Source organism: Passer montanus, unplaced genomic scaffold (assembly GCF_014805655.1).
Source record: "Passer montanus isolate IOZ18808 unplaced genomic scaffold, ASM1480565v1 scaffold7, whole genome shotgun sequence".
Lineage (NCBI taxonomy): Eukaryota > Metazoa > Chordata > Aves > Passeriformes > Passeridae > Passer > Passer montanus.
Window position 1 is genome coordinate 13,155,941 of NW_024372147.1, and position 12,838 is coordinate 13,168,778.

Below are 12,838 nucleotides of genomic sequence, written 5' to 3' on the forward strand. Positions count from 1 at the left end.
CCTGCCTCCCTGCAAGGACTCATTATGTCTGTGACACTCAGACATATCTGCTAAAATTGGTGCCACCTTGCGCTCAGCACCCTATCACACACAACGAAGACAATCTGTATTCCCAGGCATTTACAGTGAATAGAGATAGATGATAAACTGGTAATTATCTTTATTTACACAGCAGGGAATCAAGGCACAGGTTTCAGTCAAGCTTAAAAATTTAGGCGCGTGCCAAAACCAGGCTTTCAAAATTCTTTAGCAAGTAAAAAGTCTTTTTCTTCCCTCCCAGTCACTTCAATGTTTTGAGACAAGTGAAATGCTAGGACTGATGTGAATGGGTATGTGTGGTTCTGGGAGCAGCAGGAGGAAGGAACAGCTGGAGAAGGTCGATATTAATGCCATGCCGTGGTGCCTCTATTACCATGTCACTCTGACCCCATCATCAGTATGTACAGTTTTTCAGGAAACACAGTGTGGGAATGGCAGCCTAGAAGAAAGAAGACCCAAGCTATTTAAAGAGCATAATAAGCAGCAGAAAAACAAAGAACAAACCATAAGAGAACCAGATATACATGAAGTATGGTAAGCAAATCCTAAGTATCCACAGAGCTGGAATGTTTGGAGAGAAGTACTATCAGCTTGCAATGAGGACAAAAGATCAGACCATAGATTAATATTGCTTCCAAACTCAGAGTAATCCAGGGCACAGGAGTAGAATTCAATAGTGAACATCCCTCATATTTCATGTCCTTTTAAGTTTTTGGCAGACACTGAACTACAAGATACAAGCGCTTCAGGGCCTGACTGCTAGGCAGGCCACCCTGATATGAATATTTTGCTCATTGTAAGCAAGGGATACAAGAGAGTAAAGTCACATCTGTTTAAGTTTTGTTTCACGCCTAACCTCTTTACAATCTCTTATTAGGATTTGCTACTTAGTTGTTGCAGTATTGTAACACAATTTGTGGCAAGACCTTCATTTTGACTGTTCAGTGCGTGCATGCACATGTTATTTTGCAAAAAGTCTGCTTTTGCCAGAGGTCAAAGTAAAAACTGGTCTTTCTGGCAGGGACTAGTAGATGACTGCAAGACTTGGCTCTGTATGTTTTCCAGCACCCCTAGAAAGACACACCGTTTTTCTAAGAGTGAAATATTTGAAATTCTGTTATGCCTGGAACTATTAGAGACAAAGTTGGGGAGTGGTCTTTGATCCAAAAGCACCTTGTCCAGTCTGGGTTGTTTTTTTCCAAAGGAATTGACTATTCATTTGACAAGGTTTCATTACCAAAAGGGCTGAAATTTATTCCTCTCTTCATGTCTTTGAATAGTACTTTGAAGATAAAATAACTCATCAGGATATTTTGCACCCTAGCTTCTCGGCAACTGCTTTTCCAGGATGGCTTATTTTAAATTTGTCTGGGGAAATACTGTGTTCTTAGAACTGGTCATATCTTCAGTGGCAGAATTGGGCTTCTGTGGGTTGGTAGTGCTGTGATTGCTTTATCCTACCAACAAATTAAATGCTGCATTATTTGCAGGGGAAAGAATAATGTTTCCCTGCATTTGGGCCAAAAGCAATCTTTGTTGTAATAACCTTTTCCAAGATATATCCTACAACAAAACAACAACAACAACAACAATGTAGAGAACATTTCATCTACAGATATTATTCCAGTGGTATTTTTGGGAGTCTGCTGTAGTAGGTAAACTGTAATACAAAAATAGTCATTCCAAGAAACAGTAATTTCTGTAAAAAGATTTCTAGATAAATATGTGTTGTTCTCATTGGTACTACCCACTCCTCATACATTTAGACTGCACCCTTTTATGTTCAGCCTGGTTATTTCAGCTTTGACAAAGGCCCCTGGGTGGGCAAGGAGACACGATCATACTGAGCTGACCTGTAAGTTCACTGACCCATGTCATTTATGCAGTAAAGCAGAGAGTCTGTGGAAAAACTGGTACCCACATGCCTTTCCCACATTCAGAATACTGTTGTGGATGTAGAAGGATGTAGGTTCAGCTCCAGCTTTGAAAGGCTGTGGCTGATTTTGGTTCTCTTCAACAATTCATATGTTTTCTTTTTGGAAGTGAGAGTGAGGTCTCCAAACCAGGTCTCAGGTATTTCCTCTGCCTCAGCTGAAATATGGTACAGTGCACAAGGCTTTTCTGCTCAGCCTGGCCATTTGAAGGCCTTTGTGCAGATAAAAACTCAGCATGTCCTTGCACTCCATACTGTGCACTTCTGTCAAGGTCCAACTTGTCTAACCTTGTTGTGTAAAACTCTGGTGATTTTCCAAGTCTGGCCTGCAAATACCTATGCTAGAAAAAGCAGATGCTCTCTCTTGCCTGTCTTTATAATCATCAGGTCAATGTTGTGCTCAGGGATTATTTCTAGCATTGCAAACACACTGCTTTGCAGTCTTTTTTTAAGATGATAGAATTTTCGGTGTGGGTTTTTTGTTGTTATATGTTTGTTTGTTTGTAGAAGATGGTTTTTAATAGTTTCTTCTGGTGCCCAGAATAAAAACCATGTAGTCTGAACAGTCTTTATTTGTACATATATCAACTGCTGTCCTTCAGAACCAGATAGTATTGCTAACGTATTCCCCTTGTTCAGAATCCCACTAAAATTCACTGGGCTTCATTACTATGGGTATTATCCCCTCTTCCCTTTTTAGCTTGTCATATTAAATCAGTTTTGCCACAGTTTTTCAGATCTGTCTGTAAGATTATACATGTCCACCGTAAGAGAGAATCTTGCATGCTTAGATGCAAAGCACACAAAACTTTGGGTAAGGGTCCTTTTTTCAATAGAAGGAAGATACTATTGCTGTGTACAAATGCCTTTCTTGTCCTGTGGCACTTCTGTTGCTTTCAAAATAGCATTGTGGGTTCTGAACTCTAAACCTCCCTGCTCTAGGCAAATCCCAGGATTCCTCTTAGGGATCTGTCCTTTGGCTAGCCTTCTATGACAGGAGTTAAAATATAGTTCACAGTCATTAGTCTGACAGCCAAAAGAACAAATAACAAGCAAAAGTGTGCAGAGACTATAGGGTCTCTTTTTTTTTGGAATGGACTCAACACAGATGTAGTGAAAAGAGGTAGGCTTGAAACCTTCCTGTCACAACCCTGCTGCAGTGACAAGATATTATAAGTTCCTGCATTCTCCTTGACACATATTTTGTCAGATGTACAGCAATACATACAATAACATACAGACCTGAAAGGAGAAATATACCAGGAAGGGAAAACTGAAAGGTAACATAACCAAAAAACTACAAAAATTGCTCATCTTGTATGGAACTATAGGCAGCCCTATAGAAGCATTTATGTTCCTCTTAAATGAAGGGAAATGTCCAGTGATATTTTGTATATCTAAATATGTCTGGATTCTCAGCAGGAATATAATAGGTATTTACTTTAACATGATACCTACACATAGTTCTTAAATGTAACCAAGCAATTTCAATGCTTAGATCAAGACTAGAAATAAACCATGAGGCTTGTACTTTATTTGGAAAAGCTACTTGTTCTAACTACCATTCAAATGTAGTCTGTGCAACAGCTTCAACAGCAACTGTTTTGTAAATGTCATTTACAGGTAACTATAATGGTCCAGATCAATGTGGTTTCCTGAACTTGTTGAAAGTCATGGGAAGTATGCATGTTATCTGCCAGCAGAGTACACCTTAGTGGTTTTACAAACATCTGAGCTTAATTAATTTAATCTTGTGTTATATGCAATCCTAACCATTAGGTAGATCAGCCTAAAAACCCCTAAAAATCAGTACCTTATCCCTTTCTCCTTAAACACTTAGCCTGTTATTCTATTGCTCTGAAAGAATTCTATTATGACTCAGTCCTTCATGGTCTAAATTCATCTGTGCTGTTTGATAGCTCAGGCATTAAACATGAAGGTGATTGCTAGTTTCACTGCTCATTTTACATCCAGGGCAGAGATGACTCTCAGGGTGGTGCGTTGAAGAGCAGGCATACTGCAAAATCTTGAACTAACAAAGTATGGGACATGGCAAGCGTCTGACTTGGATTTAATAATGGATTTTTAAATGTGCCATTCTTGTGCATTGATTGGCAATTGGGAGTGAGAATAAGTTAGCTCTGATAAATGTTGATAACAACTAATTTTTTTAATGATAATGATTCAGGAAAAGTTTTACCTTTGTTTGCCCTGTTGCAAGCCACTGCTATCTTAGATGACTGCTTTATAGCCTCATAAAATTTTCTACATAGAGGGAAGCAGGAGGATGAACATTCTTTTAGCCTTTCTTTGCACATTATTTCCAGCTGTAGAATGACCTTCTCTACAAGAACACTTGGCAGATAAGCAATGTCATGTTCACTTGCTGCACTTGCAAATAATAGCTGTGGAGGTGGTTACTGGCTAGAAGGCTTTAAGCATTCAAATAAAAGCAATTAACAAAATCAGTATTTTGACAGGTGGGCAAATTGCTTTTCTAATTTTGTGCAGCTTTTTTTATTGCCTTTGAAGCACAAAGCCTGTAAATTCAGAGATTATGTTGCAGTGAAGAAATCCCTACTACACCCTAATCCGAAGGAGGGAATTTTCCTAGTTGCTCTTCCTTTCATGCAAAGAAGGAACCTTGTGGCTATGTACTGGGCTAGGCCTTCCTGAGTATGTGGTCAGCTTTGACACTGATTTTGAATTCTGATAAACTGCCATGTCTCTGTCTTGCACACAGAAAGCAGGATCTTGTTACTCCCTCTCTTTTTGGGTTAGGCTGCTTGACAGGGAATTTTCTGTAACAACAGGAATAGTGGGCTGATTGCTGCATACAGCTTCTAGCCCTGCTGTTGTCTTCTTACAGAATAAAAGCTAGCGCTACATGTTGAATCTAAACCTTGTAATCTTCCTGCTTTTGAAGAGGAATGTGGGCAGTGAAGCCCTTGTCTTGTGCTTCTAAAACATCTCAAGGACATGAAGTTGTTTTTTATAAATATAGTAAGGGCCAGTCATGAAACTGATGTTAATGTTCATGCCACATGCTTCATTTTGAAACATTATGTTTTTCACTTAGAGTGTTGTGTGCTGTTTTTAAGTGACAAATCCTGGGACAAAGCTGACTTTTGTTGGGTAAAAACCTAACTGATTTATTTAAACTTTAGAAGTATTTAATAAAGTCAGATTGAAAAGAAAATAACATGACACAGACCCTGAACACTGCTAAGAAGCTGAGTACAGAATTAAATAAGTTCTTGGTTGCTTTTTGCTTCAGGTTTGCATAAATAATTCTCTTAGTATACTAAGCCCAGAAGGATGCACCCTGCACATGCAATGCAAAGCAAAGCAAACATTTACTTCCATAACTGCTTTGAAGAGAACTGTTTCAAGGGAAAGAGGTAATCAGACTTGAGACAGTGAAAAAGATGGATATAGTAGGATTTAAGTTCCTAAGGAACACTGAACTTCAACTGTGTTCGAAATGTTAATAATAGTCCTGATCTTACCTTAAACTTACCTGTTTGTGGTAAGGTAGGTGACCCTACCTTACCACAACTTCTTTACCAGGACTTGTACCATTCAGCATAGGATGTGAATTCTCATATTAAAAGACTAATACTTTATAACATACAAAATTTTAACCACCAACATAAATAAATGTACACTTTTTAACTATCTGAGCTTTATTTTGCTGTAGCATACACAAATGGCCTGGCTTTAGAACAAGCTACAGCAAGTAGTGATTAGATCTAAGGTTGTGCCATGACACCTGAAAACAGAGCAAGAGAAGCAACAGAGTTTTTTGTGTTAAGTCTCTGACCTAGTTAAGACATTTTTTCTTTAATATCTCAGTCTCTGATGAAGACCGTCATAGACTAGTCATAGTTCAGCTAACCTGAAATAAGAGGGTGATAATGAGGCAGAAGAAATTCGGTCAGCAGAATGCTTCTGCTTTCTGTGCATCTGCCTTCAGTCTCCCGTGCAAGAATATTGCTGCATAGCTCCAACCTTGAGGATTTATTCTTTAAATATTAAATGTCCAATTATTAAGACCATATCAGGTTCCATTCTATGACTCTTACTCAGTTTTTTGTTCTTAAAGTGACTATGTAATTGTTAAGTATGTAATTTAGTTATCAGTTATCAGGCTATCTTGTTCATAAACTGGATGCTTTCCTATTTTCTCGTGTCAAGGGGTTTAGTAGCTGTAGACTTACTACATTGGAGAATAGAATAACTTTTCATAGTAGAATGCTGTCTCCTGAGAAATGCTGTCTTGTGAAGTTCTGTATTTTGTTCTTCTGGAGAGCCACTCACCCATGAGCAAACTAAGTTTGGTCTGTTTTTGACAATGGATGAGATCAGTGTCTGATGGGTATGCTAACACAGACATTAAATAATAGAAATTGCAGATTAGACATTAAAAGCAGCCTGGGGATGTTGTTTACTATTTTAATGCAATGTGGTTTCCTAGTAATCAAGCTACATTTACTAATAGTCTTCAAATATTGAGCATGCTCTTTCTAAAAATAAAAAGGCATTACAAGCTAAGAAGTTCAAACACAGTTTTTTCAGGTTATGTATGAAGAATAACAGGTTTGTTTTTGAGATCAAGTGAGCTTGTACCAGGAACTGGTAAACAAGCTAGAGAACAAGCTAAGCAACAAGTTGAAACTTTTTGAGCTGCTCAGGAATTTTGAAACTTATACATAACCTTCAGCCATACAATTACCTGACATTGTTAGTACTCTGAAAGTGAGCATGATATTTGAATTAGTGAGTTGAATTTTGGCAGAGTTACATGCCATATTTTATAATAGTTCTATGTTTGGAAACTACATAAGCCGCTGAATTGTTTTGAACTTTTGGTTCATGAAAAGATATGCTGTGCAGTCCTGGTGTGAGGAAAAGTAGCTGCTCAGCACCCACCAGTTACTCCCTTTAGTCAGGGAGATTTCCTGTGCAGTATCTTAACCTGCTCACAGTCAGAGTGGAAGTCCTGCTGTCAGCTTAAATGGAAGCAGAGAACAACTCTTTATGGCAGCATGACTTCAGAAGATCTTTCTTTTGCTCTGTGAAATATGGAACTGGAAGTGCTCTTGGTGATGGTGGTTGGTGGATTCTAACTGAAAGCTATTATTAACATATGATGAGGAATGGTTGTTCCCCTTCTTTCAGTTAAACTCCTTGAAGCCCATGAATGAAAGAGGGGATTTGGTGTTAAATTTTCCTGTGCTAAAAGCCTACAATCAAATGTTCATTTTACAATAAGTTGAGGTGCTTTGGTTTCTCCACTGAGCACAGAAGAATTTCTGCCCATATATCAACTCTGACATTCAGAATAGTGATTTTATATTATCCTCTATTCAAGAGTTACCAGTCTGCCCAAGATGATGTGAAGAAGTTGCTAACACCCCTGGTGAGTCTGGTTTGGAGGACCAATACTTGATTTTACAACAACATATTTTATTTTAATAAGATTTATTCATATCAGAGAAGAACATGTTTCCCAGAACACTGATGATTTAAAATATTGGTTTTACATAGTTTCTTTCTGTTTGCTTGGTGCTCCTACAAAATCTAAGTTTTCTGGGTGATTTCAGGCAGGGTGAGGGACTATCACTTTTTCTTTAAGCTATATAGTAGTTGCTAATATAAACTGTCCATCTGACTCACTCTGGAATTGCAGTAATCATGGCTGAGTTTGCTACATCATTCCTAAGTGACTATCTTGCATATGATCAAGCTAGAGAAACAAGATCATTTGAAGACAAGTTCAAAGATGTCATAAAGAGGTCACAAGCTTATCTCTCTTTCCTATCCCTTGTTAAATATCTGCTTGAAATATCAGTGGGATTGTTTCCTCTTTCACACTTAGATTAGTTAATTTCAGTACCCTAAAGGTGCACTGATGTGTATTGTTATACCTGCAGCTCACCCAGTTGATTTTTTACTGAGATTTGCTGTGTGAGAATAAAGGAGAGAAGGGATTGCAATGTAAAGTGCCATGGGAAGAAGAGGCTACTTATAAAAGCCAGTATGTACTGCTGATGTCCTTTAAGCACAATTTCTGAATTCAAGACAAACAGAAAAGTGAAAGGAACATGAAAGAGGCAAGGCACAGCTGTGGCTCGACAGAAGAAATTGCTCTTGTTTGTATGGATATAAGCACATTTTTCATTACACATTACTGTTAGGGCCTTGTGTTGCAGGACTTTATGTCAGGTGTGAGTTAAACCAAATTTTTGTAGCATCATCCTTGCTTTCCCACTATACATTAGAGTTGCAGAGTAGTGTAAAGCCAGACAACTTCTAATCCCTGAGAATAGATATTCCCCCAAAATATTTTAGGCTGTTAAGAACTGGTCTGTCAGATCTTTGAACTGGAAATGCTTCAGTAGTGCTCAACTGTTCAGCCTGAAGGTGTCTTAGAAGGGTAATGCTGCCACTCCACTTCTATCCCAATGTTTTGCCTAATGGCAACTAAGCTATCATATTAAAGCTACATGAATTCATGAATAGTTCCACAGGAAGAATTGCTGCAATACAGCTGTGCTTCCATGCACATTAGATGTGAGATATAATGAAAGAGTTTTGAAAACATACTGCCATATTCAGCCAAGCAGAAAATTAATCTTTTAAATACAGCTGACTGCTTGAAATATAACAGGACAGAGAAATAATTTCTCTGGCTGCAAATATACATTTTTTGTATCATTGTACCCCCAAAGGCTGATGCTTTTGATGTCAGATGTTGTTTTTACACCTATCAGAAACACAATTAAAAATAAGTTTTACAACGCTATGGATTGTTCAGCATGGTATATTTCACAGATATACCGATGTAAAGCAGTAGACACAGGGAAAAAAGAGTTTAATGTTTTCTAGTGTTGACCTAACTTTGCCTTTTGACTTTCTTAGAAAAGTAGTTTTAGTTTCACACCAGCTTTCCCTTGTTATAGCTTTGTCTTTTGTATTTTAATAGACAGAATAGTAGAATAATAAATTCATGGAATAACTGAAGTCAGAATAGACCCTTAAGATCATTGAGTTCAGCTATTAACCCTGCACCACTAAACCATATCCACATCTTTTAAACATTTCAGTGGATGATGACTTCTTTGAAAAGTCTAATCTAGTGCTCATCAACCCTTTCAGTGAAGAAATGTTCATAACATGCAATCTAAACCTCCCCTGCTACCACATGAGGCTGTTTCCTCTTGTCCTATTGCCTGTTCCTTTGTGGAAGAGCCTGACACCCACCTTGCTACAACGTCCTTTCAGAGATCAATGAGGTCTCTCATAAACCTCTTTTTCTCCAGGTTAAACAACTCTCTAGGTGCTCCTCGTAAGACTTGTGGTCCAGACCCTTCACCAGCTTCAGCAGCTCCATGCCATGCTGTGAGAAAGGTCCAGAACTGAGCACAGGATTTGAGGTTTGGCTTCACCAGTGCTGAGTACAGGGGACAATCCCTGCCCTGCTCCTGCTGGCCACACCATTGCTGGTCCAGGCCAGGATGCCATTGGCCTTCTTGGCCACCTGGGCCCTGCTGGCTCATGTTCAGCTGCTGTCAGCAGCACCCCCAGCTCCTTTTCCTGTGGCAGCTCTGCAGCCACTCTGCCCCAGCCTGTGGCACTGCCTGGGGTTGCTGTGACCCCAGGGCAGGAGCCAGCACTGGTCTTGTGGAACCTCACACCACTGCCTTGGCCCATGGATCCAGCCTGTCCCGATCCCTCTGCAGAGCCTTCCTGCCCTCCAGCAGATGAACATTCTCTCCCAGCTTGGTGTCACCTGCAAAATGACTGAGGGTGCCCTCAATCCCCTCCTCCATGTCACTGATGAAGATATTAAACAGAACTGGCCCCAGTGCTGAGCCCTGGGGAACACCACTGGCCACTGGCCAGCAGCTGGATGTAACTCCATGCACCACTAATCTGTGAGCCCAGCTATACAGATGGTGTTTTACACAGTGAACAGGGCATCTGTCAAAACCATGAGCAGCCAGCCAGGAAAATGTTGTGTGAAACAGTGTCATATGCATTACTAAACTCCAGGTAGAAACATTCTTAGCCTTTTCTTCATCCACTAGGCTGGCCATACTGCCATAGAAAGAGATCCTGTTGATCAAGCAGGACGTGCCTTTAACAAATTCCTGCTGGCTGGGCCTGATTTCTTGGTTAATCCTGTATGTGCCATGTGATGGCACTCAGGATGAGCTGCTCTATGATCTTTCCTGGCATCAAGGAAAGATCTCTGTAGTTCCCAGATCACAGAGTCATAGAATCATAGAATGGTTTGGGCAGAAAGGGACATTAAAGATCTTCTAGTTTAACCCACCTGCTATGGACAGGGACAGCTCTCACTAGACCAGATTGCTCAGAGCCCCATCCAGCCTGGCCTTAAACACTGCCACAGCTGGGGTATCCACAACTTCTCTGGTAAACCTCTTGCAGTCTCACCACCTTCACAGTAAAGAATTTCTTCTAATCTAAACCTACCATCTTTCAGTTTGAATCCATTCCCCCTTGTCCTGTCACTACATGCTCTTGTGAAAAGTCCCTTTCCAGCTTCCTAGTATAGGCCCCCTTTGTGCTGGAAGGCTGCAATAAGGCCTCCCCAGAACCTCCTCTTCTCCAGGCTGAACAACCTCCATTATTTCAATATGTCCTAATAAGCTTGTCCTTCACTCCTCTGATTATCTTTGTGGCTCTAGACCCTCTTTCTAGCTCTTCTTGTAGATGAGTGACACATTTGCCAACCATCAGTCAACTAGGACCTTCCCATTTATCCAGAATTATGGTGTAAAGTGCTTCAGTGACACCAGTTCCCTCAGTACCCTTGGGTGGAGAGTAGGGTAGCTGGGTGCTTTGCTTCTCCTCTGTTCACTATGTTGGCCAGAGTTGGAGAGACAGCTCTTAGCACAGCAGGTGCTCCTCATCCTACAGCATCCCTTTAACAATTACGGAGAACAAGTCCAAAAAAAAAAATCTTTATTTGTCAGGTGTAATTATGCCTTGGATAATTAGAAATGTGACAGCAATTCTTCAGTGTCTAATGAAAAGATATTACTTACTGCAATCCAGAAAGGTAAAGGCTATTTCTATTTCATGTCCTCACACTAGATAGCCATATGCTGCAATGTAACATATGCTCTCTGCATGGGGAAATCTATGTGAGTGTTTTGTGCTTCTAAAATAGGAGGGTGGGGAAATCCCTTAGGGATTTTCTTGGTGCATAAAGCAACATTATCCTGCAAACTTGGTATTAGCAGTAGCTCAGTAGAGACATGATGCGGCATAATTTGTGTTTCTAAACCAGGGACCTACTTCCCAGGACCTACAGCTTTTGTTACTCTGTTAGCTGTGTATAAGGGTGTTACCACATGTCTTACAGCCTCCCAAGTCACTGCTCTGCTACAAGACACTGCTCTGCTTCAAACACTTTCTTCAACCAGACAAGCAATTGGCTTTATCTTCTAACTCACACTGTCAGCTTGGTGCTTGATCATGAGACTCACAGGCCTACAACAGGGCTAGGCACCAGTCTTCTGGCATAGAACTGTCCAAGTAGCATGAACAAGGCTGAGGGTTTTGCAATGCCAGTCTCACTAAAAGACAAATAATTAGTTCCTTCCACCCTTCCACTTTTTTTGTTGTTGTTGTTTTGTTGTTTTGTTGGGGTTTTTGTTTGATTTTTTGTTGTTTTTGTTTGCTGGTTTTTTGTTGTTGTTGTTTTTTTGGTTTTTAATTTTTTTTTTACATCTGGGAAGACAAAGGAAGCAAGTTTCACTTTAGCATATAAATATTCTGGCCCAGTAAAGTATCAATAATCAGCAATAATCAGCATCTCTAAGCAGGGTGCAAATACACATTGAAACACAGTGTTGTGTCTTCTGATTAACAGCAGTAGTAAATGAGTAGTTAAAGCCAAGGGAGCATCCTCCAAGCTCAAAACACAATTGCTCTAAGTTATCACAGATTTATTCTGTGGAAGATTCATAGTTGTTGTCATATGTCTCTCTTAATGCATATGGATTTCTCTCTGATTCTGTAGGCAGACATGCATCTGTGGGGCTGCATTGACTTCGGCAGGTGCAAGAGCTTTTGGGTCCCTTAAAGCTAAAAACCCCACAAGAAAATGGATTTTCTCTTTGTATGCATAAGAAACATCTGCTCTTTTTTGTGGAAAGGGACGGCAGAGAGAATCAGTCTAAAAATCAGAGGACAATCAGCACTTTGAAGAACTAGGCTTGTAATGAAAATTTTCCAGGAATGTTTCTTTTCTTGTATCAATGAGGGTAGTGGGGAAGGCAAAGGAAGAGTAGGAAGTCTGAAAAAAATGCAATGCATATTATTTTATCTTGATATTTTAGAAAACATACTTTTTCAGATGTTAATACAGATTTCGTTGCTTGTAAATTGCTCTTTCATATGGTTTATTATTTTTGTGATATGGCTTATAAATAACTGATGAAATAGTTCAAGGAAAAGCACAACAATTACTTAAAAGGATGTTGTCAAAATGTATGTTACCTTTAAGTTTTTTTCCTAGACTTGAATATTTAATGACTTAATTTTCCCTGTTTCTTACTTGAAAAATAGATCCATCATTCAGCTAAAGAGTTGATTTTTCTTGAAGCAGAGCACACTATGTATCTCAGCTGCCTTAGTATTTATGTATTTCTGAGGATATATGAAGTAACATGCAAAAAGTATGCTTATGATTTTATTAGATACTACAAAACAAAGCCCCTCATGCTTTGTGAACTATTGAAATCAGTTTTGAAGATGGTCCGAGCCTGGTTTGAATAACACTTCCAGACTCTGAAAGTATGTTGGTGCTAAACACAGGTATGGAAAATG

At 39.4% G+C, this 12,838-nt stretch overlaps 1 protein-coding gene across 6 annotated transcripts in view; it reads right to left on the reverse strand.

The window, feature by feature from the left end:
• Positions 1 to 343: 343 nt before the first annotated feature.
• SMARCA2 (SWI/SNF related, matrix associated, actin dependent regulator of chromatin, subfamily a, member 2) overlaps positions 344 to 12,838 on the reverse strand; it is a 188,388-nt gene continuing 175,893 nt past the window's right edge. For 5 of the 6 annotated variants that reach the window (XM_039729732.1, XM_039729726.1, XM_039729728.1 and 2 more), the window contains one exon: positions 344 to 478. In XM_039729732.1, coding sequence (XP_039585666.1) covers positions 434 to 478 — 45 coding nt within the window. In that variant the 3' untranslated portion in view covers positions 344 to 433. The remainder of the gene's footprint in view (positions 479 to 12,838) is intronic. The other variant, XM_039729724.1, reaches the window with a different exon arrangement.